Source organism: Ascidia mentula, chromosome 6, assembly GCF_947561715.1.
Source record: "Ascidia mentula chromosome 6, kaAscMent1.1, whole genome shotgun sequence".
Taxonomy (NCBI): Eukaryota; Metazoa; Chordata; class Ascidiacea; order Phlebobranchia; family Ascidiidae; genus Ascidia; species Ascidia mentula.
The window spans coordinates 3,052,021-3,072,956 of record NC_138571.1 but is presented as its reverse complement, the minus strand read 5'-3'; the positions used below and the strand labels follow the sequence as shown (position 1 = coordinate 3,072,956).

Below are 20,936 nucleotides of genomic sequence, written 5' to 3'. Positions count from 1 at the left end.
CAGACCATTCCCTTTGGCTCGGAAGCTTCCGTAGCAATAGGTCATGATATTAGATTACCAAGCGTTGCATGGGGCTTAGTGTAGACTTTTATGCCATAATCCGACATCAATCTTCGCAATGTTTCGTTAAGGCCAGGGACGCAGGAAATAACAACTGTTCCGCTAGTGGGCGTTTCATCCTTACGGGTTATTGCCAGTATATTTTGAGCGTGCCATAACAGTGGTGATTGCTAGGGATACCGGTACATTGGTGAACAATGACACCACATCAAAGAATACCATGCTTTCATGTTGCGCCACTTGTCAGCTCCGTACCTCGACTGCAAACTCGCGGGAGTTTTTTACATGGTGCGGACTATTGCCCAACAAAAGGAGCGATTATTTTAGCATTCTTGAGTCGCTTCACATTCACAAAAACAGTGGATGCGTCAACGACAAAGAACAATGTGTTTACTTTCCGGCATTTTATAACAATTTGTTCTAACTGTTGCGCCTCCGGCAGTGTTTCGTGTTTTGCCTCTGCCACGTGATCTAACAAGCGGTGTTAACGTGTCCTTTTTTGTGCCCCTGAATGTTTTAGTGCAGTTTACTTTGAAATTGCGATATCAATACCTGATGAAGTCTCGCTGAATGGCAGACGAAACGTCGTAAAAATACAGCACGTATATTTTATGCCAGAAGAGCGGTACATTTTAAACTAAAACAAACTATTATTCAAAGTTTTGCAACATTTGTACTTAGTTAAGGATTGCTTTATTGGAATACAAACCAATCCAAAATTCTGTTGATAGATCCCCAAACCCGTTCTTGTAATCCACCCAATCTATATCGAAACTCACAGATCCATCATAACGACGCTGGAACACCTGGTATTTATAAAGTAAAACACTTGACACTGATTTTCGGTGAATTGGTCTAAAAAAGTTAGATGACCTCCATGTCAATATATGACTTTTCACTTTCATGTGTAATGTCCTGACCTATATAAACAACATAATCCCGGGCGTATTGTTAAGTATTGTAATGTGAAATCGTAAATTACTTGTCGTGCATAATCACCTCGCTTACCCAACATAGCGCTGGTGCCAGGGATTGCCCACCCCTGTGTTATTGATATTTACCACAGTATGAATACCTGCCATCCATCTTCACAGTAAACTTCATCTCCCGATACGAGATGTTGGCGACCTTTAATATCTGAAGTTTTACAGGAGCCCGGTGGAAGAGAATCTATGAGATTCTGGAGATCTGCAGACGGTTAAAACTCATCAGATTGGCAGAAGTATTGAGTTAATCTCATTCACACGCAAGTAGGCGGTGAAAACCCCACAATATTTGCACGACCTGCATTATGACCAGAATATACCGGTGCCAGATGGAACCCTCTCTGATTCGCACGTGATGACGTATATGTTGGGTATGCCAATACCTTTGCCCGTAACTCACGTCATGACTCGCTTTTGCCCCTAGTGGTGTAGATATCTCACCAATCTACACCACTAGGGGCAGAAGCGAGTAATGACGTGACTTACGGGCAAAGGTTTTCAGAATTTGACACATATGTGAGATTCACATTAAAATAAAGCAAAACTCAACTGTTGGAAGTGTTACTCAGTTGACCTTGCAGTTGATCCACTCTGTTCGACAGCTCTGTGAATATAATGTTAGATGTGTGAGTGGATATTGGATGTTAAGTGCATGAACTTAACTGTTAGATGTGCGGTTCTGTTCACTCTGCAGTTGATCCATTATGTTCGAAAACTCTGCCAACGAAACTTACGTTAACGTTGACATGTTTTACGTCACTAACATAACCCTTACCATGAACTCCAATGTAATCGGTCTGCATTTCTTGGATCGTTTGGTTTTTGTCTTTTTTAAGTTGGCCTGGAAACATGCATGTTTTTCTAATATAACTCTTAAGAAACAAAACAAGCTACTTTTTAGACTAGTCCAGGTCAGTGCGTCTTTGTGCTATTCACCGAAATTAATAAAGTACCTGATGTTATTTACTGTGCGGACCTTCTCAAAAAATACAACATAATTTTTTTCCAACACGTTAAGGAGGAAAACCACATATTGATACTTTTCTTCACGCTTTCTTTGATTATCTGTGTTGTTTATGCACGCAACGCAACCCCTTCTATCCCTTTGTTTTCATCGGTTTTCTGCACTCACATGTAATTTTGCACCAGTGTAAAAAAACTTCACCGGGTTTTCTTAGTATGGTTCGGTTGTATTTTTTTTTGCTGGTATTAGTTAAGTTGTAAGATATGTTCTATACACAAAGGTCATTAATGTAGTCAGTAACTGGATAGCTGTACTAGTAATCACTAGATGGCGATAATAAGGCCAAAAGGTGGCGCGATAGAAACATATTTTACTTTGAATATCCACCAGGTCGGTCTGTTGGGTCTGAATTTCCTGCAACTTGTTCGTAAGTTGACCTGAAAGTGCGATCGTTAACGAAAAAGGGAAATATTTTTATTACAAAACCGGTAATATTTAATTATTTGTTTAAAGTAATTATAACTTCCTTTGTATTTAAGTGTCAGCTTTCACAATCTCATAAATTCTCATATTTTCCTACCATTGGTCACGAAGATCTGAATCAAACCCTGAAAAATATTTGGTTTTATTCCGTGATCTCAAAAATGAACAGAATCTAGCCCCTGATGTTGCACAGTCTTAAAACACGACAGCAATTATCCGATAGCAAATGTTTGAAACCAAGTGTTTCTGATTTCCGTCAGTTGGTTTATTTTTTTAATTTGTGAAAAATTGATTTTCGCCTACAGCATACGTCATCATCAGTTTCTGCAAATAAACTGCATTAAAACACTCGATGCTACATGTACCAAAAATAAGAAAACAAATAAAAATAAAACTGAAATGGTGAGCAGAATTTCCCCTACCACTGCATCTACACAACTGCAAACTTCACACCAGTGCAAAACCCGCTAACATGAGCAACATTAAAAACAATGATAAAAGATGTACTCCATCCATAAAACACAACACCAAACAAAACTTTATTTTTTAGTTTATTGAAAACTTGGGTACGGTTTCCTTTCCTTTGGCCCCAGGCTGTTCCACAAATACCACCGAAAAACAACTTCAAATGCTTAGGCGCGTTCCTTCCGGTGGGTGCGCGTTTGCAAAATGGTGGCGCAAAGCCGTCTTGTCGTTGCTTCCCAACTTACTTTTGGTTGAATTCCAATCTGTGTTGTGTCCAACTTGTGGTTTTGGCTAACGTATTGTTCATGACATGTTGTGCACGTCGCAACATAAATGCTGAAATTCGCACAAGTTACATGTTGCAGCAGTTTATATTGTTTGCCTGCTATTGTTGGTAATGTTGACGTTTCGTTAACCATGGATATGTGGTTTCCATGGTGCACCGCCCAATGCGCACCGCCCACAAGGGTAGCTACCAGGAGGGTCGTTGCAATCCGTTTGGAGAACAAGTTGATTGTCCTCGGTAAAGTATGCCGCTTGCGCCGCCTCAACAGGGCCACTTCCTCCAAAGCCTTGGGAACAAATGCAGGAAATTCTCCAAGAAAGTCATTGTTACGAGTATCGCAGAGGCACGAACGTGGTCAAATAATTGCTTGGGGTACAGCATATCCTCATGTTATCCAGCTCATACTAAAAGAACAATACGTTGACCAAACCAAAAACAAATTTTCAACAAGATGGACACAACACAGATTGGAATTCAACCAAAGGCAAATTGGAAAGCAACGACAAGACGGCTCTGCGCCACCATTTCGCAAACGCGCACCCACCAGCAGGAACGCGCCTAAGCATTTTAAGTTGTTTTTCGGTGGTATTGGTGGAACAGCCTGGGGCCAAAGGACCGGCAACCGTACCCAAGTTTCAATAAACATTTAAAAAAGCAGTTGCTGGCAGTTTTGTTTGGTGTTGTGTTGTGTTTTATGGATGGAGTACATCTTTTACCGTTGTTTTTAATGTTGCTCATGTTAGCGGGTCTTGCACTGGTGTGAAGTTTGCAGTTGTGTAGATGTAGTGGTGGGGGACATTCTGCTCACCATTTCAGTTTTATTTTTGTTTGTTGGCTTATTTTAGGTACATGTAGCATCGAGTGTTTTAATGCATTTGATTTGCAGAAAATAATGATGCGTATGCTGTAGGCCAGTGTTTCCCAACCGGTAGCATGCGTGCCACCAGTGGTAGGCTGTGCCATTCCAGGTGGTACGCAAACACAGTTTTGGACATTACGTCAGCAAGCACAACACGGTGCTAAGCACAAAGCCTAGCCTGGATAAATGCTACTTCGTAACATTTGTCGAACAACCTTGCTGCAGAACAGTTGACGTATGCGAAACCGCGTCAGACAACAAGATCTTAGTTTCTCCTCACAAAGATAATATAACCAGTTTGTACGACTTACTGTTTTCCTGGGGACCAGAGCGAATCGTAGTTTCATAACTTTCTCGTTTCATTTCGATGAAAAATTGAATGATGATCGACCAGTGTTGCGACCTTTCTTGGCACTGATGATGAACACTGTTGCGACCTATTATGCCAAATATGAGCCTCTAGCCGAGTATTAACAATATATTTATGATCTACGGGAAATCCTATTTGATTAACGCATTTGACATAAGATCGCACGTGAGTTCTAATTGTTGTGTGTTCCTAACCTGACTTTAATTGAAAAAAAACACTGAACAGAACCGAATCACAAAACCAAAGAACTGAGGTGAGCACAGTACAGCACCGAGCAGAGCTACCCTGCCTCGCCTCACCTAACCTAAACGCACGCGGAAAGTTCCATTATTTAAACTGGAGGTTTAGCACACTTAGGGCTGATGCCCACTGCAGTCGTAAGCGCGTCGTAAGGGCATTACGTCACGACGATTACGACCGTCGGAGCAATTGTATGCCCACTGCGTTGGAGCGCTGTCGGAGAAGCATTCGGCGGCGCCGCTTACGACGAAAGAAGTCAATTTAACGACGCTAAGATCGAGTAGAATTGAGTTCTACTCCGTCGTACGTCGTAAGCACATCGTAGCGAAATAGCTTGTTGTAGAGTTGAAAATATGATTCGCTGTGCTGTTCATGAGTGTTTTAGGATTGCTTTAATGCTCACTACTGGTGAATAATTATTTAAGTTTATGTAAAAAAAAAAATTTCTCATTTTTTGTGATATTTACAGCAAATTCATGTGTGATAAGTGAACATCTTTTATATCAAAACACTATGATGTAACAACTTATTTGGCTTCAAGCTAACGTCATGGAAAGGGGATTTTATTGTCCAGTAACAAATAAATTTGCAGTTGCACCGCAGAGAAACTTCTACAAAGATAAAGTGATGTAAGGTAAATTTATAACAAACGTCCAGTGTTAAATCGACTCAAAGGTTGTAATTCATAATAGCAAAAACATCCAGAAAAGTTTTTAAACAACTTGATTATGCAGAAAAATCGTTCAACAGTTAGTAATATTTACACATCACTTTAACACTAAACATATAAATCACTTCTTCTTGATTTTCATTTCAATAATTTTAAGTGAATAATGATGACCACGAAATGTATACCAGCCCACACCATCAGCATAAGATTCGTATGGACCTCCGTAATAAAAACCATTCGGGTTTCCCGCGTGACAACTTGTAAACCACCATCCACCTTTGTAACTCATTGCACAGTTTCCTGAATGAGTGTCTTGATCGTTATCTTTGGTGGAGAAGTTTGTCCCCGATGGTTTCATGCCATTGCCTTTAGAAAATTACCTCAATTTAATGAATTAAAATGGACAAACCAATATGTCTTTAATAAACTTCATGTAGTTCGCTTACCTGCAGGACCTGAGAAATTCTCCCAGTTAAGTCTGTAACCTCCTCCTTCTCCTACTGAAAAACGACTGAAACAAAGGAAATTAACTTAGTTTGGATCCGGTTAGTTTACTTATATTTACCCATAAACAGCATATGTTTTATTTCCTTCGAAATCTTCCATATCAATTCTCATCTCATATTCACCACTACTGCTGGTTATCTGATGGAGTTTCTCAAGTCCTGATCAATAATAGTAATTAATCATTAAAATATCTGACATTCTTCTGAACATTTTCTCACCTAACCAGAATTCTCCGTCAAGTTTTCCAAATCCATTCACATAATCGTCCCAACCTCGGTTGAAATTTTCTGACCCATCTTCTCGTTTCTGAAATACCTGAAAAAGAATGTCCAACATTCAATGTGGTATAAAATATAATATATCAAAAGTTAGTGATAGATTATCGATATGATCAATATACTTAACGTAATTTTTTGACTCACCAACCATCCACCCCCATTTGTCACCAAATCACAAAACACTTTGACTCCCTTGCGCCCTCCAGTGATTGGATAGATTGTGTAAACACCCCCTGTGTCGTTTGCATGTCTGGGCATGACGTCACTGCAAGTCGTCGGGTTGAGAGCAGCTGTTAAACATTAGAATTTTTTTCAAAAAAAAAGAAGACAGGGCACTAGCAATGTATGAAAATATACGTGATTGGATTTTACAACTATAACAATAAATTAGAACACAAGGAAATATACGCTCCTCTGACTGCAACCCCAATTATGGTTGATTCACATTTCATCAAATAAATCGCAAAATAAGACAACGAAAGGATCATTAAAGTTAAATTTTTCTTTGCAAAAACATTTCACCTTCAGCTTTTGTAAGTCTTGCCAGGTGGACCTCGAAGTTTGTAGGAAGTGTTTCGAGTTCCCGTTGATTGAAACAAACCATTAGTATTTCTACATTGAAGACTAACTGTGCATGATTCCAAACTTAACTGATTTCTTACACTCGAGATAAACAACACCAGCAAAACTGTTTGTTGCAACGTCATCATATTATTGTCTTGCAAATCGTCTTTGGTAACGTTGACACAACATAAGCAGAATGGCGATAATGTGCAACATACCCAGCTTTATAGAATTATCTGCGATGTTATCTGACATTGAACATTTCCTTTTATGGTGGGGAATTCTACTTGCTGGATTACTTGCAGTTTCATGAACATATTAGTCGATTGCGGCATTAAATTCCTATGTGATTTGCTGCACGACTGGCCAGGTACGTTTCACAGCGATAAACATCCTGAGGCGTTTTTGTAACCAATCTTAAATGAAGAAATATCTCAGATTTATAGTGAGTTTTACCACGTCTCAGTATACTGGCAAACTGCAGTAATTAAAGTGCATTTTCTCCCAAACATATGTTTATGTATTTATAAATGTACATAAAATTAGATTGCCCACTGGGGCGATCCTGGCTTGTCATGCTATATCATATAAAACACATGTGTTACCTGATAACGGTAATGCAGATCCCTATTGCTGTATTTTTGAGTCGCAAACAGTTCAAGTGTATTCATACAGAACGATGCGCAGGTTTAATAGCCAAAGCAAACACGCAATTAACGCCAGGAACGCAATTATTAGCAAGTTAGGTGCGCAGTAATTCCACAGGCGTAAGTCACATTGCTCGCTGATTACACGTGGTATCTGAAGCGCCGTTTTGTTAGATCAACTTTAGGACAATAAACTATATAATTACATAACATATGTATAATGAAGCAACAAGCCTCTGATTTGCGTCAGCAGATTTTATTTTGAAAAATCGATTTCGCTTGTAACCATAATCATCGTCAGTTTCTGCAAAAATAAAAGCAAATACATATAAAACAGCGCTACAACTAGAAGTCTTTTCTTTACGCTATCTCGATCGTCAAAGCTCAAACTGTGAAGTGCAGACCAGCGTGGTAGCAACCTACAGAAGGTGATAGAGGAAGACTTCCAGTTGTAGCGCTGTTTTGTGTGTATTTTATTGCCCTTATATTTGCAGAAACTGACGATGCTTATGGTTATAAGCGAAATCGATTTTTCAAAATAAAATCTGCTGACGTAAATCAGAGGTTGTTGCTTCATTATACATATGTATACGAACGAGATTAATTTGCTGGCGCAGATACATAAACAATGCCTAACCGAGGGCTAGATCCCTCTAAAGCTATTAAGCAAGTCCTAATTACATAACACCTACGAATATGAAAGTGTCGCCTGGCCAGTTGTGCGCTTTCGCACCAGTGTAGCTGGTCCACAATATACCCCGGAAAACAAGTAAGCTACCTCAGCTTAGTCGGTGGTCCTGATTAGCTCATGGCCCTGAGTTCATACATCACCGTCAACTTGATTTATTTAAATATCGCAACGACTGGTCGGAAAAAATGGTTGTTCCAGCTTGGTTGCGATGCCACTAACCCAGTGTTTCCCAACCGGTTGTACGCGACCGCATTCCACGTGGTACGCGAGCACCTTTCCGTAAGTTGCTGATATAGTTCGAATTAAACAAATCGTAAGTGATCTCAAAATGTTTGTTACTTCATCCCCTAGGTTACTTTGTAACATTCAACTACTCCAAATGGGATGAAACCAAAAAAGGTTGCTGGGAATCACTGCACTGACCCTTAATGTTATTTACTGTATATAATCACTAACGCACCTTCTTACACTTTAACTAAACAACAACCACTGCAAAACTATATGTTACAGACCAGCGATGCTCTGGAGCATGCTTTGTGATCAGTAACATCTTGCCTAAATTAAATGCACGAATTATTTTTCACGCCACCAAATTATTTAGAACGTTTGATTTTCCTCCATGTTGTCCTTTTATTTCCACGGATCTCAATTTGTGAATCTACACCAGGTCTCGTTTCATTTCTTTTTTCGATCGTACCGTTTTTTTCTCAGTATTTGAACCTCAACATTGTCCACGTTGTGTTATTTTGCACATTAACATTTCTAAATCATAATAAAGGTTGCTGCATAGTAACCTAAACTATGATGGAATAATATTATTGCCTGAAGAGTCATATTGAAGTTATAAGATAAACAACATCTTCAAAACTATTTCTTGCAACGTCCTCAAATATTAGAGACTTGCTCAGGAAATTTTTACAGTATTGGTGTTGAATATTCAACTTAACCATATTTATAGAGTTTGTGCAATGTTGTATGAGACTAGATGTTAACTTTATGTTTACAAAACATTAAAGACTAACGGTGCATGATTCCAAGCTTACCTGACTTCTTACACTTGAAATATACAAGAGAGTTTGTTAAAGATAAAGTTCGTGTCGTCCCCCCATACACAAACCCTTGCCGCAATTTCACAGCTTTCAACATGAACCGCATTCAAAACGTTAGCCTGAGAAAGTTACATCACTGGTTTTGAAACCGGGTTTTCCAAGTTTTCCAGGAGTTTCCAAGTTTCACCAAGTCTTAAATAAATATCAATCTTAAACGAGGTGAAGATTCCTGCAAAGCTGGACATGTACATAATCATCCTGCAAAGTTTTATTGAATAATTAAATAAAAGTTAATTGCAAAGTTTACGCGGTCTGACGCCAATAACATTTATACTACAGTTAATAAAACAATCATTTGCAGTCAGTTTTCCTCTGTTATTCCTAAATTCAACTACTTTAACTATCATCTTTCTTATGCAATATGAAATCATACAAATCCAGTAACAGGGCGGAGTACCAGCGTGAAAGCTGAGGAAAAACATTTTCAGCAGGAATGCACTATGTCTCTATGTAATATTGGTACATTCTTACTAGTGGTAATCGTAAACGTAGGCCACCATAGTTTTATTTCGCATATGCAACGATGAGTGGGTTCGATTGTGACAAATTGTTGCGTAGGGAACGTATTGAAAGTTTCAACCTGATTGGGTTCTATCAATCGTGGCCGCCTATGCTATGACACGAACAGAAAAATAATTATTGAAACGTCACTAGTTGTATGTATTTATTACTGCTTGCGATACGGTTTGTCATTTATATTCTGCAAGAGGATCTGTAGAAATAAATTACAGGGAAGTTGAACAAACGGTGCTTTGCACTATTAGTAAAAAAAGATCCTAAACGCTTTCATCACGTGAAAATTTTCTGCGAAGTAATGTGTTTGATCACTGCTGTATGATATATGTGCTGCTGTAATTGCAAAGCTCGTTTTTAGTATACTGACGGTGCCATCGCTTGGTAAAGAACCTTGCTACAATGTCGTTTACTTCGCCAGTTAACGACAAATTCGTAATTAATCTCAAAATTGACAGTTTTGCGTCACCCAACATTAACATAAAGTGTGTAAGCTCAAAAACGAACGTTTTAGTAATATCTTAGACCAAATATTGACAGACACTACATACTACTGTATGTGCAGATTTCATATTTGATGGGTTGAAATTCATGTCAGTGGATGGTGCGCCACCAACAAATTCATCAGAACGCAGTGCGTGCTTCTACATGAGATGCGCGATATTCACATTACAGTCCGTGGCTCATTTTGTTTTCAGTGCTGATGCGTAACCTGTGTTTTCATTGCGCATTACTTTGTAGTTGGATCAGCCACTTTCGTCGAATACAAATGCGTATGCGTCATCGCTTTATGACAAAAAACAAACCCTGTTTCTCCCAGTGCAGTACCGACACTTGCTAGGCAATTCTGCTCTTACTCCTCGTTTAGAACAATAAGAATGATAACCCGTGGTTTCCGATATTTGTAGTGCAGTGTGTGTTCGCCCGCCTTTCCTTACAGTTCTTCATTACTTTTTTGAACTCTAGTCCCTACTGTGTGGGAAATATCATTTTGATGATTTGTGTGCATTGTAAATGAATGCCAGTGCGCGTCGCCAAACCATCTTTCTGCTGCCACCTAACGTTAGTGATAAATCAAATGCCTGTCCGCTAGCACTGCTATGGCTTTGTCTTTGTGACCATTCGATTCTCTATTGAAAACTATATGCAACTGTTGCCCCTAGCAAGGGTTTGGCGACATCACAGGTAATCTCTTGTAAGTTAGCTTAACATATTGTTTGCTCGAACACAAACTGCCTGCCAAAACATCCAGGTCAATTTGGCATCAAGCTAACGTCATGTACAGAGGATTTTATTGTCCAGTAACAAATAAATTTGCAGTTGTACCGCAGAGAAACTTCTATAGGGAGAAACAGATGTTAAGGGAAATCATTACAAACAACAATTGGAAAATAAACTCAAACGTTGTAGTTCATGATAGCAAAAAGATCCAGAAAAGTTTTCAAACAATTTGATTATGCAAAAAAATCGCTTATTAATTAATATTTACACATCACTTTAACACAAAAACATATAAATCACTTCTTCCTGATTTTCATTTCAATAATTTTAAGCGAATAATTATGACCACGGAAATGATACCATCCCACACCATCAGCATAAGATTCGTATGGACCTCCGTAATAAAAACCATTCGGGTTTCCCGAGTGACAATTTGTAAACCACCAGCCACCTTTGTAACTCATTGCACAGTTTCTTGAATGAGTGTCTTGATCGTTATCTTTGGTGGAGAAGTTTGTCCCAGATGGTCTCATGCCATTGCCTTTGGAAATTTAACTCGGTTTAACAGATTGAAATGGACAAACCAATATGACTTTGATAAATTTCATGTAGTTCGCTTACCTGCAGGACCTGAGAAATTCTCCCAGTTAAGTCTGTAACCTCCTCCTTCTCCTACTGAAAAACGACTGAAACAAACGTAATTAACTTAGTTTGGATCCGGTTAGTTTGCTTATATTTACCCATAAGCAGCATAAGTTTTATTTCCTTCGAAATCTTCCATATCAATTCTCATCTCATATTCACCACCACTACTGGTTATCTGATGGAGTTTCTCAAGTCCTGAGAATAAATAGGAATTATTTTAATCTTTATATTATCTGACATTCTAGTGAACATTTTCTCACCCAACCAGAATTCTTCGTCAAGTTTTCCAAATCCATTCACATAATCGTCCCAACCTCGATTGAAATTTTCAGATCCATCTTTTCGTTTCTGAAATACCTGAAAAAGAATGTCCAACATTTAATGTGGTATAAAATATAATATATCACATGTTAGTGATGGATTTACATATTTAAAGTAATTTTTCGACTTACCAGCCATCCACCACCATCTGTCACCAAATCACAAAACACTTGGACTCCCTTGCGCCCTCCAGTGAGTGGGTAAATCGTGTAAACACCCCCTGTGTCGTTTACATGTCTGGGCATGACGTCACTACAAGTTGTCGGGTTAAGAGCAGCTGTTAAGCATTACACGTTGCTTTTAAAGAAAGAACAAGGAAAATTATTACAGTAATAAACGTGATTGCACCTGTAAGTCTGGCTTCAAGTTGTTGCAAGGCAGTTTGAAGTTGAATTACTCCATCACATTCGCATTGTTCTGCAGATTCGCCTTTGAACCCGCGCTGACCTGGAAATCCACGAGGACCTAAAAATATACATTCAGGAATGTATTTCCTCTGATAACATACATTTTAAGCTTCTTATTTGTCCCCAACTGATGGTGAAGTTAATGATCTACAAAAAAATACTTGTTGTGAAAATAAAAATTAACATCCTGCGATGCTTAAATCTTCTTTGCATGAAAAATCACTGTTAATACATCGTGGTATTACAACGTGTTTCAAATAGAATCAAACAAACCTACAGGCATATATTTGTGCATTCGATTTTACCTCTCTTGCCAGGTGGACCTCGAGGTTTTTGGGAATTATTTCGAGTTCCCGTTGATTGAAACAAACCATTAGTGCTTCCACATTGAAGACTAACTGTGCATGATTCCAAACTTAACTGACTTCTTACACTTGAAATAAACAACACCAGCAAAACTATTCGTTGCAACGCCATCATATAATTGTCTTGCAAATCGTCTCTGGAAACGTTGACACAACATAAGCGTAATGGCGATAATGAGCATCAAGCCTAGCTTTATAGAATTATCTGTGATGTTATCTGATATTTGACATTTCCTTTTATGGTGGGGAATTCTACTTGTTGGATTCCTTGCAGTTTCATGAACATATTAGTCGATTGCGGCTTTAAATTCCTATGCGATTTGCTGCACGACTGGCCAGGTACGTTTCACAGTGATAAATATCCTGAGGCGTTTTCGTAACCAATCTTAAATGAAGAAATATCTGAGATTTAAAGTGAGTTTTACCACGTCTCGGTATACTGGCAAACTGCAGTATTTAAAGTGTATTTTCTTCCAAATATCTATTTATCAATTATAATATGTACGAAATTAGCCTGCGCAGTGGGGCGATTCCGGCTTGTCTTGCTATATCATATAACACTCATGTGTTGTCTGATAACAGTGATGCAGATTTCCTATGAACATGTAAGTGTCGCTTGGCGAGTTGTGCGCTTTCGCACCAGTGTAGCTGGTCCACAATGTACCCCGGAAAACAAGCTACCTCAGCTTAGTCGGTAGATCTTTGGTCCAAATTATGAACTACACCCTAAGCATGTGTTTGTGCTCAATTTTAGGACCGACGTCACGGCCTAACGAAAAAATATTCTGTCCGCTTTCGTTCCTATGTTGTTGTTAACCCTTTATCCTTAGCATGTCTACCTTTTAACATTGTTGTATGTCTAATAATATTAGTTGTACATTTACATAAATTAAATTATTTTATCGTTTCTTCACTTCGTTGTTTTACAAACAGTAGTGTTTGGGTGTCGTGTAATGCGCTGATTGGATTAACAATGCTGTCCTGTTGTTCTGGTGATGAATGTGCGATGAGGTTATTTGTATCTATGTTTAGGCCCGTCATAAATCGTGTGGATTGATCGCCCTTACGCCCCACAGCGATATTGGTCGGCTTTAGAATATTACGTGTTCTGCACTTGGAACTGCACCGTCTGGTTTCACCCGCAAACTGTTTGTGCGAATGAACGTTTGCTTCTGTTGAAAAGTTCAACATGTTTTACTCTCGGACCAAATGGAAAAACTAAATTTAAAAATTTTATTTAAAAAACATGTATCAACTGCACTATTAAAAAATCATTGTTCAACTTAAGAAACGTCACAGAAAAGTGTTCGTCGTCTCCCTTTCCTTCTGCATTTCAAACTGTTTTAACTTTAAAGTCCCCTGTAAAGTCGAATCTCTTCCATCCGACTAATCTTGTATAAGGCTGGATTGAGATTGGGGGGTTGTCGTCCGTAGTACACGTCATCCATAATACGGTTCTTCTCCATGTCGATGACCTCACGCGAATAATTGAGCTCTCCACGTGACAGGTTGGCGTTCGGGTGGGGGTGCTCCTCGAGAAGATCGTTCTGCGCATGCGCAGTTGGATAAAAGTTAAGTATGTCGACGATTTCAGGCACTTTTGATCTTGTTAATTTCAGTGTATTCACTCAATTTTTAAATTTCACTTACCGAATAATCTAAACATTATTATTCAGGAATTAACGCAAATATACACTTTTACAAACGCCCATTACATCCATAAACAAAACTTTAGCCAAATTTCTGCATGAGTAATTTTTTATTTGTTGCAGAAAAATGCAAATGTTTTCGCACATGTTTGTTTCTTTCTTGTTAACAAAATGTTACAACTTCCAAACTTACGATCTTTCTGGCGCAGTTCAGAATGTTCGCCTGTAGATCAACGAGCCAGGTATCGAATGGTTCGCGTTTTTCCATCTTGTGAACGTTAACTAGAGTCCATTCCTCGGGATGGGGTTCTCCCGACTAAAATAATGGACAGCTTCGGGATCGTCACATATTTATAACAATTAAGTGAAAAGTTCTTCCAAAATTAAGCAAGAATGGCAAAGAATGTACGTTAGGTGCGAAGAACGTGAAGTTAATTACACGGAATACCAAAGTTAAAGCTAACATGCTAATCAATTTGAGCAAACCTTTCGAACACTGCTGTGCTCATCAACTAACTGACTGAGTTATGACCAAACGCCTACAAAAGCGGGCTAGGGAAGCAGCAACGAGCAAAACTTGTCCGCTTTTGTAGGCGCTTGGTTGAATGATCAGCATATCAGGTTTGGTTTTTCTATTCCGCTTTATTTTTACAATAAAATTATGCTGGTCAACAAGTTAGATAGCAGTTTTGTAATTTGAGGTAAACTGTATGGTTAAAATAAAGCCTCAGGGTATACGTATAAGTATTTTTAAGGTTAGAAGCAGATATATGCAGTGAAATCTGAAGTTTAACTACATCTTGTATAGGGATGGGCAAAATAAAATAATACATCATTCTAGAATAGTTCGATCGAATCTAAAATACCGAAACCTATTTTATTTTTGTTTGCTTGAAACGTGGTCATTGCGTTCCTTTACATACATAATATAAGTTACGTCTGTACTGCATCACAATTACAACGCGGAGGCTGGCGACCCTCTTGGTTGTAACTTTTGTTTGGGCACAGTGTTTCCACCTTGGTTGGTTTTCGGCGGGTTAAACCTAGTTTGGTACTCAATGGATAATGGCGGCTGTATAGTCACCACTAGTGGAAGCCTTGGCGGCTATTTAGCTGACAGGTCGTTGAAAGTCACACCGTAGCTGAACTGATGAGACTTGTTCGGTCGAAACAGTGCTGGCCCTGTCTACAGCTCATAGAAAATGTTTGCGTTCTCATTTGTCGGCCACATTTTCTCTTGTCATTCGGGACCACAAGATGTTTTTTTTTACCTTTTTATGTGTGACTTTTTACATTTTTGTTTCAGTTCATGCTATTCCAGAAAATCGCGTTCGTCGAGTTCAAGTAGAATAAGCTTATTGCAAATCGTGTACATCGCGTATTTCAATCGAGACGTCTTTTGTTTGCGAGCAATGACAGTTACAACGACTGCATCCGTATGTGACGTAACAACGTAACTAACACGTTAAACGAATCGACTAAGAATGATATTTACCTCGAGTCGATGGAAATGAACGTCTGTGTATGCGTAGTGATCATGTTTTACTGTTTCGTGCGATTTACGTCATATTTGCTAAATATTAATTTGTAACCAAGTAAAGTGATAAGCCTTAAAGTTTTAAACCGAATCTTATTTATTAAATTAAATTGAAATAAGGATTTGGGTGGTTTGTAGGATTCGATTCCTCCAGATTCGTAATTATGGCCAGTTCATCTCTAATCGTGGATGATTATTTTTGCTGTGTAGATTTTGTCATTATATTAAGAAAGTTCACTGCAGTACACGCCTGAAGATACACATACGGTTTGACACTTAGTAAAACTTGCAACCTTGCGCTTTTACTTACCTTTAATGACAAAGGACCCATGCTTCTAATACTGAATGAATCGACACTGTTTCTTCGTGCCATTATTTTAGAAGCTGCAATTAACAACAAGTATTTGTCAGTCTGTGAGCTAATCCACCCTAGCATCGACCATATCCTATGCTTGGAATTCCATCTCCACCCAGTAGCAATGCTTTCCAAGATCACACAATTGTTGAGTTTTCAAAATATCTGCCCTGCGCGCCAGCTCTATGACCTCACAGTTGTGTTTTGTGACCTCACAGTAGTTCCGCGCAAAACTAGACTCTTCCTTTTGTTTTCAAGCGTTCGCGTGCGGCTTAACAAACCTCAACACAATGGAACCATTGTTTTCTTGTAACAAACGATCGTTCGGTGACATATTTGACATAAAATAAAATAAAAAACTGCGGACGATGTTAACCATGTTGAACAAATGTGTGTCTTCCACAAAAAATACAGTACATTATAAATGTATGAAGATAGATTGTCAGAGAGCAACATAAGTTCCTGTATGGATCGGCGTTCTTTGCATTGGTTGCTTGAGTCCATTTTGTTCATGTTTTCAGACCTTGGAAGTACTGTAAATGGCAATGTTGTGTTAATTGGGCGCATGCGTATTTGCGGGTTTGTAGACTCCATATAGGCTCCATAATGATTTACCTTACCCAAGTATGATTAAGGTCAATTCAAAGTGTTTTGCAATCAAGCGAGTAGTGATGTCTTGCGCCGGATCCGGGTACCCAGACCGAGCCGGATATTGACCAATTTTCAATACCCTGACCCGGCCGGATAATACACTTAATTTTACCGGATAGTTGGGAAAGCATTTTTGTCCCAAAAACGGATAAACATTTTGCAAATTACTCGTTTTTGGGACCCAGTCTGTGATACTCTCCGACTTCCGACTTTTTTGTTGTTTGTTATCAAGGTTTTTCGTGACGTGTTAACCATATTAATAAATGCCCACATTTATTTGTTCCACTCATGATAAAATAACCTTAACATAGCATTGTGTTTGACAATCAAACATTTTTGCCATGCCGATTAAATACACGAATCGGTGTCAACAAACTGCCGGATCCAAATTATCCGACCGGATTTGATTGACAACTATCCGGATCCGGCCGGGGCGGATAATTTGGAACTGGGAACATCACGACAAGCGAGACAACTTGTGAATCTTCAATCGCAGGTGGAAATAGATTATCGCATAAGACGAAATGTTACCGCCGTTAGATGATGCTGCGGAGTTTACGGTTCCACTTGAGCAACTTCATTTTTTCGCGCCTTTGCAGCCAGAACGGCGAGATCCCGTTTTCGATCAGTTGAGTTGGTGAGGTGTTGAGAACCGGCCTCTCAATTTCAGTTCGCGAAACATTCGTTGGATTTCTGGTGCTTCAGAATCATTGAAGGACTCTTGAAGGCAACGGAGATGTCTGCAGAAGTAAAGGTTTGTGACGTCAGAGTTGTGTTTTGTTTTAAACAACGCGCGGGATCAAAATTTTAAATACTTCATTCTTTTATTACTTTGAAGAACTAACGGGGCTGTCCATAACTGAACATTATATAAATCCATGATATTTCTTAGTGGAAAGCATTGCCCTAAAAATATTTTCTTTTAATCCCAGGAAAATGGAGAAGCTGGGGCAAAAGAGGCGGGGAAACCCCCTTCACCCAAGCCAGATACAGAAGAGGGAGCTGCAGGCAAACAAGGTACTTCCCCCTGTTAATTACTTCGATAAAAATATATAAATTTTATTCGCTGTAAAACGGCCTAAAAAGGGATATACATTCTGCGTATATCACCCAACATATGGAAATGTTTTTCAACAAAAATATACTGACGTATTTTTAAAATTTTATATTATGGAACGTATTAAAGCAACATTGAAAAACTGCATAAGAAACGTTGAATAAGTCAAACTATTTACTTCAAAGCAATTTACTGACTTTTGTGTGAACAAACCAGGGTAAAACGATTCTATTAGCACAGTATGGTAAACTTAGTTACAATTTGTACACCCTGTTATATCAATTCCCCCATATCATCACAAACAAACGCATGCCAAAGTTGGCCCGCCATTTGTTGGCAAACGCCATCATAACTCTATGTTCTATGTATATTCTATTACTTCATAATGGCTTCACATCCTTTAATCGTTGCACCCGAAGAGCTTTTTTGTTCTTAACATGAAACGGGGGATTTTAAGGCAACAACTTAAACAATTGTTTGGCACGCAAACGTGTAGTAGAAAACAATTTTCATTATAGTTGTGCACCCGAAATGGTGACAAACTGTTTACGTTTCGTGACGTTTTCGGATTTTCGGGGGTTCTTTGTCAACCCAAAAAACTTTGAAGGGATTCGTGGACAATAGTTTGGGAAACTGGCCCAAATAAACATTTGATTGTTTTTTTAATTAGTTTGTTCAGCGGCCTATTGTTACATTGTCAACTAACAATCATTCCGTTGTTGTTGTTTAGATAAAGTTGATTATTAGAAATATCTGACAACTTCCATAAACTATCGAAATTAAATAATACAAGAAGTTTGAACTGTTAACAAACTTGTATCGATCGCAATTTGTAGTTCCGCGGTTTTGAACTGGCCGACACAGAGTTTGAATGAGTTCAATAACTTCAAAGTTTTCAGACCGATATGTGGTGCTTAGCCTTTGTACGTTTTGCATGGGTCGTTTTATTTTACTTGTTATTGCCTTATGTGGCCAAAAAATCCGAACATGACTGAAATTACAGGACACATTATCCAAATCATTCTTGCGTCACAATGCGTCCACGCAGCCGGTGCGTGATACCGATTATAATCACGCCACCTTTCGGCAAGATTAAGTTACAACCGGCAAAATGTGTTGAATCAGCAAAAAGCTCTTGGTTTTACTTACAGCACAGAGAATGTTTAAAATGCAATGGACTTTCATGTTCTCGTGTTCTCGTACTAATTTCTGTTCCACACGCGGCACGGAATATCGATCACTACCTGAAAAGTATTTACTTTACTTTTACGCAAGTGAAAGTGTCTAATAAACATGTGTTTAATGCTGACCCATTTGCAGTTACTTGCGCTTAAACCTTACTGGGAGCAATAGTATTTTGAGGCACTTGTATTTAAGATTACTGTTTTCCCGGAAGTAAGTTTGTCAGAAGCTGCCTGACTTTGTCACCAAATGACACGCACACGTGATATTATAAGAATATGTTACAGTGTTTCAAGTTATTTTGTACCCGTTCATATTAATATTGGATGTATTGGTGACTACGAAAATGTATATAGGCTCAATTTTAGGCTTACTATTTTGCAGGTAATAAAACGTTATTTAACACTAGCACCCCCACAAACATGAGTATTTTCGTTAAACAATTCTATATTGTTGCGTAACAGAGTGTGACCCCGACGCCCTTCACAGACCTAACAGACATAAACAATGGAAGCGTTCTATTTTGAGCGTCTCTCCACTATCACGTAACAAACGAACACGTTTCCGTCAGTCTACAGGGGGCTTGTTGTAAACAATGGAAATGTTCTCTTTTGTTTGTTACGCAGATCAATGAGTATTATTGCGAAAGATTTAAATGATTTTGCACTTTTAAAACATTCTGCATACTGCAAACAGGCGCAATCGTACATTTTTTGGAATAGGTTTGAGGTTAATCGGTTCGTTTTCAAATAACCTCAATCATATTTATACCTTTTTAATTGAGACAAAAACTTTACACTTCCTGGGGCCATGCACGAAGGTAACCAGATAAAATCGTATGTGTCACAATGCATTGTTTCAAATTTACATTTAGCCAAGCTGATTATTCACGAACAACGTTTCAAAAGAGTTAGGCTAAAACTTTCCACCATTTAATTCCAGCAGATGCAAAACACGGCTCGGAGGCGACCCCTGGCGACAGATCTACAGTTATTCCAACGGTCACTGTGGGGGGCGCGAGCGCAAACTTCGGCTCGAAGAGAAGAAGGGTGGGCGAGGGAGGAGGGGGAGGTCCCGCTCATCGTCGAATTGCGTCACAACAGACACAAATGGCTGCGACACCGGTGAGTTTTTCCTGCAAAGGCCCTTTTTCGAATTTTGCTCCATTTTTCATCGATATACATACCAAAGTACATTAGACTTTATAACTTACGCAATTTCGCTCCCTAATGATCTGCATTGGTTACATGATAATTTAGGAACAAAAACTCGGTTAATCCCCGAGCATACTTTTCAAAAACTACTCAACGTTATAATTATTATCGGTGTAACGTAAGCTTTTACTAAACGTAACCAGGATACAAAGCTTTTGTTTGGTTGTATTTCGAACAAATAAACGAAATCAATACAAATGTAACAACAAAAACGCCACAGACACGCCCCAACTACCAAACACGTATGTTTGCCCTCCAAACAACCATTAGTTGAACAACACAAGCACAGTGCAGACTCCAATCTCTCCGCGGGTGGCAGCTTATCAACCACTTTGCGCGTGTGAGGTCTAAGTCCGCGCGATAACGTTGCCATGGTTACGAGACGGCTTCGTATCTGACGTTGCAGCGATTCACACAAGTTTGTCTGTCATGAAAGCGCGAGGCGTGTTAGACGTAATTTCGTGGTTGTTGCATACACGCACATCATTTCAAACAATATTGAAATGTGTAGTGGTTTGTGGCATGTGGCGAAATACTCTACACGCATGGATAATACTTGAATCGTTTTTGATGGTTTGGCTGAATGTTGTGATGATGTCAACTGTCAGAATAATTGTTGAGGATTTGACACATCTGAAAC

At 38.9% G+C, this 20,936-nt stretch overlaps 4 protein-coding genes across 5 annotated transcripts in view; 1 reads left to right on the top strand and 3 right to left on the bottom strand.

Annotated features, from left to right (window-relative positions):
- Positions 1-5,504: 5,504 nt before the first annotated feature.
- LOC145906882 (ryncolin-1-like) lies at positions 5,505-6,049 on the bottom strand. Its single transcript, XM_082994344.1, has 3 exons — positions 5,949-6,049; positions 5,830-5,894; positions 5,505-5,749 (listed from the first exon to the last, which is right to left on the bottom strand). Exons 1-3 carry the CDS (start codon positions 5,999-6,001, stop codon positions 5,505-5,507), a joined length of 363 nt encoding a protein of 120 aa, XP_082850470.1. The 5' UTR covers positions 6,002-6,049.
- A 4,918-nt stretch (positions 6,050-10,967) lies between these two features.
- On the bottom strand, positions 10,968-12,802 carry LOC145906010 (microfibril-associated glycoprotein 4-like). Its single transcript, XM_082993384.1, has 7 exons — positions 12,592-12,802; positions 12,228-12,344; positions 12,011-12,156; positions 11,819-11,915; positions 11,654-11,753; positions 11,535-11,599; positions 10,968-11,454 (listed from the first exon to the last, which is right to left on the bottom strand). The coding sequence occupies exons 1-7, from the start codon at positions 12,764-12,766 to the stop codon at positions 11,210-11,212; spliced, it is 945 nt and encodes a 314-aa protein (XP_082849510.1). The 5' UTR covers positions 12,767-12,802; the 3' UTR covers positions 10,968-11,209.
- A 1,110-nt stretch (positions 12,803-13,912) lies between these two features.
- LOC145906652 (uncharacterized) lies at positions 13,913-16,323 on the bottom strand. Its single transcript, XM_082994102.1, has 3 exons — positions 16,148-16,323; positions 14,494-14,616; positions 13,913-14,198 (listed from the first exon to the last, which is right to left on the bottom strand). Exons 1-3 carry the CDS (start codon positions 16,271-16,273, stop codon positions 14,001-14,003), a joined length of 447 nt encoding a protein of 148 aa, XP_082850228.1. The 5' UTR covers positions 16,274-16,323; the 3' UTR covers positions 13,913-14,000.
- Positions 16,324-17,481: 1,158 nt separating this feature from the next.
- LOC145905314 (dynein axonemal heavy chain 5-like) overlaps positions 17,482-20,936 on the top strand; it is a 42,001-nt gene continuing 38,546 nt past the window's right edge. Inside the window, exons 1-3 of one of the 2 annotated variants that reach the window (XM_082992480.1) lie at positions 17,482-17,597; positions 17,776-17,860; positions 20,028-20,206. In XM_082992480.1, the coding sequence (XP_082848606.1) occupies positions 17,580-17,597; positions 17,776-17,860; positions 20,028-20,206 (282 nt within the window). In that variant the 5' untranslated portion in view covers positions 17,482-17,579. Of the gene's footprint in view, positions 17,598-17,775; positions 17,861-20,024; positions 20,207-20,936 lie in introns of both variants that reach the window. The other variant, XM_082992479.1, reaches the window with a different exon arrangement.

What these genes read in the sequence shown, in the direction of transcription:
- LOC145906882 (XM_082994344.1), bottom strand. Translation starts at nt 6,001, where the DNA reads ATGAGAATTGATATGGAAGATTTCGAAGGAAATAAAACATATGCTGTT. An exon ending in AAAACATATGCTGTTTATGG is followed by an intron (nt 5,895 to 5,948) that starts GTAAATATAAGT and finishes CCTTTGTTTCAG; the next exon opens with TCGTTTTTCAGTAGGAGAAG. An exon ending in GAATTTCTCAGGTCCTGCAG is followed by an intron (nt 5,750 to 5,829) that starts GTAAGCGAACTA and finishes AATTTTCTAAAG; the next exon opens with GCAATGGCATGAAACCATCG.
- LOC145906010 (XM_082993384.1), bottom strand. Translation starts at nt 12,766, where the DNA reads ATGATGGCGTTGCAACGAATAGTTTTGCTGGTGTTGTTTATTTCAAGT. An exon ending in CAGATGGTGGTGGATGGCTG is followed by an intron (nt 11,916 to 12,010) that starts GTAAGTCGAAAA and finishes ATTCTTTTTCAG; the next exon opens with GTATTTCAGAAACGAAAAGA. An exon ending in AAAACTTATGCTGCTTATGG is followed by an intron (nt 11,600 to 11,653) that starts GTAAATATAAGC and finishes CGTTTGTTTCAG; the next exon opens with TCGTTTTTCAGTAGGAGAAG.
- LOC145906652 (XM_082994102.1), bottom strand. Translation starts at nt 16,273, where the DNA reads ATGCTAGGGTGGATTAGCTCACAGACTGACAAATACTTGTTGTTAATT. An exon ending in TGGGTCCTTTGTCATTAAAG is followed by an intron (nt 14,617 to 16,147) that starts GTAAGTAAAAGC and finishes CCATTATTTTAG; the next exon opens with TCGGGAGAACCCCATCCCGA. An exon ending in TGAACTGCGCCAGAAAGATC is followed by an intron (nt 14,199 to 14,493) that starts GTAAGTTTGGAA and finishes GCGCATGCGCAG; the next exon opens with AACGATCTTCTCGAGGAGCA.